The 6,000-nt window shown below is 54.2% G+C and overlaps 1 protein-coding gene across 3 annotated transcripts; it reads right to left on the minus strand.

The window, feature by feature from the left end:
• Positions 1-472: 472 nt before the first annotated feature.
• On the minus strand, positions 473-6,000 carry Sapcd2 (suppressor APC domain containing 2). 3 transcript variants are annotated; one of them, XM_021651072.2, is made up of 7 exons: positions 5,307-5,998; positions 4,806-4,904; positions 2,772-2,884; positions 1,497-1,643; positions 1,247-1,354; positions 1,045-1,158; positions 473-975 (listed from the first exon to the last, which is right to left on the minus strand). In XM_021651072.2, exons 1-7 carry the CDS (start codon positions 5,866-5,868, stop codon positions 847-849), a joined length of 1,272 nt encoding a protein of 423 aa, XP_021506747.1. In that variant the 5' UTR covers positions 5,869-5,998; the 3' UTR covers positions 473-846. The 3 variants fall into 3 exon arrangements, with proteins under 3 accessions (XP_021506747.1, XP_021506746.1, XP_021506748.1); XM_021651071.2 differs by having other exon boundaries at positions 473-1,158; positions 5,307-6,000; XM_021651073.2 differs by lacking the exon at positions 4,806-4,904 and having other exon boundaries at positions 5,307-5,999.

The raw sequence follows: 6,000 nt of genomic DNA on the forward strand, positions 1-6,000 counted from the left end.
AGCTGGGAGGCCAAGACTCACTCATTTTAGGGGACAGAACCTCTCTTTAAGGGATGGCCAGCCACATCTGAGCTACCTTGATGCCATCTTTCCCTGGACAGTTAGTTAAGGTAAAGCAGGGAATCCAAGCTATTGGCTTATTTCTAAGAACCAGACTGGCCTGGTCCAGCTATAGCCAGATTCATTCTCAGCTACATTCAAACCTTGACTTTGTGGCTCCTCCAACAAGCACAAACAGAGCCCTCTATTAGAGGGCCCTGTCTTCCTTCCATTCCACACCTCACTTCTGCTCCCATCTGCACCACAATCACCTTGCCATAGTGCCCTTGGTGAAGAGAAGGACCCTAACCTCTTGGTCTCCAGGCCTCCTAGTACTACTTGTTCAATCACGCAGAACCACATAAAACAATAGGGGAGAGGAACCCAGTTCAGCAAGCACCCTCTTCTGGGCATTATGAGAAATACAGCCCAGTGTGACCAGTACTTTTTACTAAACACCAGGCAGGGATCCCAGGGAGAGAGGACAGGACAGCTGTAAACACGCCCCCTTCTCTGTCCAGGGCTGCCTGAAATCAGGTAAACATGAGGAATTGTCCTCCACCATCCACTGACAGTGGAAATAGCAGCTTCAGGTATGACGGATCAGCACCCCAAGTCTGGAACTGTGTAGTGTCAGGCCAGCTTTGGGCAAGCCTTAGGACAGTCCAGATTACAAGAGAGGAGGCAGGTGCCCTAAGGGTTCTGTAGTTTAAGACAGCTGGTGGTCTTCAGTTAGAAGACTGGCTCTCTGTGGTGCCACGGAGCTGAGGCTAAGTCTGTATGCACGTCCTAGAGAGGTATGACCAGCTAGATGAAAGTGGAGTCCAGAGGCCCAGCATCCTGCTGGCTGAGAGCTCGGGCCTCAAACAGCTGCTTGATGAGTGCAGACTTCTCCCGCTCCAGCTGAGTGATGCGCTCGCTCTTATCAGTCACCTCCTGGGCAGGTTGGCAGGTGGTCAGGGCCTGCTGGGCCTCCAGCCCCAGCCCCATCTCCCCATACCTCACCTGAGTGAGAAGACGGTTCTGTTCTTTCAGCATGAGGATAGTCTGCTGCTGCCAGGCTGGTGGTGTTGAGGGTGAGGTAGGGCCCAGTGGCCCCAAAGAACACGAAGGCAGAGCCTGTGGGAGTGTACAATCAGGCCGGCCTCTCCTGGCATAGCATCCAGAACAAGGGCAAGGGGTGCCAGGCAGGCTTCAGAGCACTCACTCGGCCAGAACAGGCTGCAGTCAACAGCTCTCCCAGGCACCGTGCCACCTCCTGTACTTTGGGCAACAATCTCCCCAGAGGGCGGAGGCTCTCTTCAGCCCCAAAGTCCTGGAAGAGAAGCAGGGAGCACCAGCCATGAGGACTTTCCTGCACCTGGCACTCCTGTTCCCCTAAAGTTTCAGCTGAGAGCCTAGTGGGAGCCCACCCAGGGCAACTTGGGTCCTGTTGATAAGGGTGGCCCAACACTCACAGCAGCAGCTCTACTTTGGCTCAAACGGCGCTGGCGTTCCTGCACACGCTGCAGCTGCTGCTGGTACCATTCTCGGCCCCTAGCCATCATCTCCAGGCCTTGCAGCAGCACCTCCTGTTCTTGGTCTAACTCCTTCATCTGCTTCAACTATAACACACATGTGCACATAGGAATGTATTCGTGCCAGCAAGCAGATTGACATTATACAGACCTGTAGATACTGATATGTTCCAGGAGCCACAGGTGTGGAGACTGAGACCTGTGCACAGGCAGGCCATCACACAGGCACAGATCATCATGCCAGCACATGTGCAGTCTACAGATACACACATGGAAGTGTCAACTTATGCAGGGAAGGTTCAAACTTAACTTTGGAGAACATAGCCCAGCTCCTCCTCTTTTGATGATGGGGGTCCCTTTTAGCCCCTCTACTGAGGGGGAGTGACAAACCAGACTTAGTACTCCTGCTTAAAGTGATCATGCTGTGTGTACACTAAGCTGGCCTTCAAAGATGTGGTAGGCAGGACAGGGTCCCAGCCTCCATCACTAGGTCTCTAAAGAACCTCTCTTAGAGACCTTTTGCTCCTCCCTAGCTTCCAAGGTTCTGGTTCCATCCTTTCCTCCTTTTATTTTTCTCCTTTTTTCTTTTGCGCTTTTCCTCCAGAAAAGGCTATTTTTTAATTCAAGTATCTGCAAATAGGAAACCAGAGGGAGGCCCCAGGCTGGGACAAACACTGGCCACCCCTCCCCCACAGAACAAGGGGAGTAGGTGGCCTACAACCCTTCCCATCAAAGTGGGCCCCTCCTCACTCTGCTGCAGCATCCATGGGACAGGGCCCCACCTTCCCTGGTGTAGGGTAGTTGGTGACTGGCCTGTGTCTTGGGGAGGGAAGTATAGGCAAAAGAACGGAACGGGAGGATAAATGTTCGTGCTGGTAGCAGCAGCAATGGTGGGTCTCTACGAATGAACATCGAATGAAAAAACAACACAACTGTCTAGAGGTAGTTTGTGAACAGAGGAAAAGATGGAACCATAACCTTGGGGGCCGGGGGGAGCAAGAGGTCTCTAAGAGAGGTCTCTAAAGAACCTCTTCTCCCACTGCCTGACTTTGTCTGTCTTTCCTCTAGTAGATTCAAGCCCAGAAAGGGAGAAAGATTGAGAGCTGACCGATTCTCCTACAGGGATCCCCCAAGTAAGCAGGCTCTTGGTTTCTGCCTGGTTTCCAACCTTCTGGACCACAACAGAGAGTCCCTCAGAGTCCTGGCCCCTCTCACCAGGACACAGTCCACACCGTTGGTGATGGTATGCCTTCGACGTTCGCCTCGGGCTCGTGGAGCCTGCCGGGCTTCACCTGTGCCTATGTCCAGGGTCTTGCAGGCTGCTGTACCTGTAGCAGACAGTCAGGGTCATGGCTTAACTCTGGGCCTGCCTAGCAGGTTCATAATCTCACCCCAGCTCCTCAGCCCTTCCAGGACCTCCCAACTCTGATAAGGCAAATCCCAGGGACCAGGCCTGTACTGGGAACCGGTCGGTGCTGAGCCCTGAGTATGCTTTATCTGTTACTTTGTGCCTAGCTAGAACTTGGTCTCCTCTTGCCTGCCCTGCTTCCCTCACCTGCCTTAAGGAGGGCGATGAACTCTCTGAGGGGTCAGAGAACACAAATACACTCTTTTCTGCACTCCTCCCCCCAGTGGCTGAAAAATCATAGGATACCTCTCAAGGAGTATCAAATGGTGAAGGGTAAGAGATGAGATGGACAGGCTTGGGCATGGTGGTGCACACCTTTAATCCCAGCACTCAGCAGGCAGATTGCTGTGAGTTAGAGGCCGGCCCAGTCTACAGAGCAAGTCCAGGACATCCAGGGCTACACAGAGAAACCCTGTCTTGAAAAACAAGACAAAACAAAAAGATGGACAGGTAGAACCCTCTGGTTCTCTCCATGCCTTTCTCAAATGCATGGGGCCTTGTGGAACAGCATCTGTAGTGGGGAAACTAATTCTCCATTAGTGATGGAGACCTAATTCTTGCACAGAAACACAGAATAAGCAAGTTGTGCATGTAAGTGCAGAGGCAGTGCATACATTTGCCAAAGACTCCTGTGAGCATCAGGAAGCATCACCTCCCACCTACCAAAAGTGGGGCTCAGGTAGGGAGAAGGGCACCTTCCCTCAGGCCCTCCAACCCTATCCCTATAGAACTGAGTAGCAGATATAATACTTGTGCTTGAAAGTGCATGACAGAGACTCTAGTTCCCAGCAGTCCCCAGAGTTCATGTCCCAGCCTAATGTGCTGAGTGGCCTGCAATTTCAGGGTGATGCAATGGGAGGTATGCCAGAAACACGTTGCTGCCAGGAGATGGGTAACCACTGGAAGGTGGGACCAGAGCAGGTATTGGCAATGAGTTCTAGGAAAGAATCCGGGACACTTGGACCTGACTTAACACAGAAAGGAGGCATAAACCTGGTTGGGAATTTGATGTCATATTTGTGTTGGGAGGACTTTCCTAGGAAGTTAAATTGATTCTGCGGCTCTTCCAAAACAAGCTTTGTCAAGTATACCATATCCATATCTGGACCTTGCCTGACCTAAAAGGGAGTTAGAGCTAGAGTCTGGTGTTAGGCTTACAGAGCGAGCAGTGGGCTAAATATTGCCCAGTCACAGTCCCTGAGCAAATGGCCTTCTGAGGAGTAACTGACCCAGGCCACAGGCAAACCCTGAGTCTGTCCATTACACACTGTCCCATCACAGGGCACTTCAAACTCACAGCCACTGAGATGACCAGCTATGTCCAGAAACCTCCCCTACCACAGGAACAGGGAGTCAAGGCTTGAACTGCAAGTAGAGGTCTCTCTCTCACTCTCTCGCTCTGTGTGTGTGTGTGTGTGTGTATGTGTGTGTCTGTGTATCAATTCACAAGGGAGATAAGGGCCGCTGTGTTGCCAAATGCCTGTTTTGAGGTGGTAGAACATGGTTGAGGTAGAAGAGGTCTGCTGAGACTGGCAGAACGTGGCAAGTATCAAAATGGACTGGCAGCTGCCACCAGTGGGCAGCCCTGGAGGGCAGTACACAGGATAAATGGGCTGCAGGGCTGGAAGAGGGGCTTGGGCTCCTCTGAGCTGCCTCCGTGCTTAGGCATAATGCAGGTCCTGTTCTCAAGGCACACAGGGGGCTATTCAACATTCTCCTCTCTGCCAACTAGACCGGAAGGAGGGAGAGGAGCCTCCTGGATTCCCCAGGGACCATGGTCTGTAGCACAATACAGCAGGTGCTGTAGGACACACCTCTACCTCAACATACACACACCCGACCTTCTTCAGCACTTGTGGTAGGTGCTCCTGTGCCACCTCCTCTGCCTGGGTGGAGAAGTAAGCCGGATTGTCTCTTCAGGGCGTCACACTGAGAAGGACCTTCAGGACAGGTTAGAGGATGTGTGCTTTTAGGAAGAAACGTGTGCCAAAGTTGCCACAGAAATGAGGATGAGTGCCCAGATGTCCCCAGGTCTAGGGCAGGTAGCGCAGGCAGCATGCCTTCTCTCACCGCCACAGATGCCCCAATGCCTAGCTCAGACTTGAGGCAGAGTGGGCGTCTGTCTCCTGGATGATCAGAGTCCTAACCTGGGCCCTGGAATGGGTCTCTGACCATAGCTTACACGGCACAGGCAGAGCCTCTTTCCATCCAGCTGGCCCCAACCTTACTTTAAGCTCATAGTCGTCCCCATGTCCATCCCTTTGAAGAGACTCTGCCAGTCTCCAGTTTCCAGCACAGATCCCAGGAATTACTAGGTGGAACTGGGGGCCGCCCAAACTCACCGGTATCCGCGTTAGGACTCGGCTCCAGCGCCTTACTCAGGGCCCGCTTGGGCTCTGCGGGGCAGGGCGCCGCCTCCTCCGGGACACACAATAGCTCAGGGTTCCGGGAGGTGCCACTGGGGCCAGCAGGAGCAGGGCGTGCACTCGGGAGCAGAGGCTTCCTCTCCAGGACAGTCCGCGGCTCATCCGCCGGTGCGAACATTAGGCGCTGCTGCAACAAGGACTGGTCTCCAGGTCGGGCCGCGACGTGTGCCTGATCCCGTGGGCCACCGTCGGCGTTCAACAGCGAGGTGCGCAAACCCGCCACGAAGCGCTCAAAAGTCAGATAGCCATTGGCCGGGGCCACCTGGCGCAGGCCCTCCAGCACGCCGCAGGGCAGCTCGCGTGCGTCTGCACCTTGCCAGCGGCACTCGATCTCGCGCAGGTGCACGTAGCCGCGCTGCCGGTCGTCCAGGATGTCGAAGAGGGTGCGTAGGCTCTGGAGAAAGGCTCGCGGTAACCCCTCGGTGCTCGGCGTAGCGTGAGGTAGGCGGCCACGTTCGGCCATCGCTGCAACAGCCATGGGCGTCCAGCTTCCACTCGCGCCGGTCCCTACAAGACCAGAAGGCGGGACCTGCAAGGTGGCGCGCGCGCCCAGTGGCGACAAAAGCTGCTGTTTTTGAATGAAGCTCCGCTTGCTACCACGTCAGCTTTC

The sequence above is a fragment of the Meriones unguiculatus genome, chromosome 8, assembly GCF_030254825.1.
Source record: "Meriones unguiculatus strain TT.TT164.6M chromosome 8, Bangor_MerUng_6.1, whole genome shotgun sequence".
In the NCBI taxonomy this organism is placed as follows: Eukaryota; Metazoa; Chordata; class Mammalia; order Rodentia; family Muridae; genus Meriones; species Meriones unguiculatus.

Bases quoted from the DNA above. Each gene is read 5' to 3' on its own strand.
- Sapcd2 (XM_021651071.2), bottom strand. From the start codon at position 5,868: ATGGCTGTTGCAGCGATGGCCGAACGTGGCCGCCTACCTCACGCTACG. The intron at 2,885-4,805 runs GTCGGGTGTGTG...TGTCTGCTACAG, and splicing joins TACCACAAGTGCTGAAGAAG to GTACAGCAGCCTGCAAGACC. The intron at 1,159-1,246 runs GTGAGTGCTCTG...ACACTCCCACAG, and splicing joins CTGCAGCCTGTTCTGGCCGA to GCTCTGCCTTCGTGTTCTTT.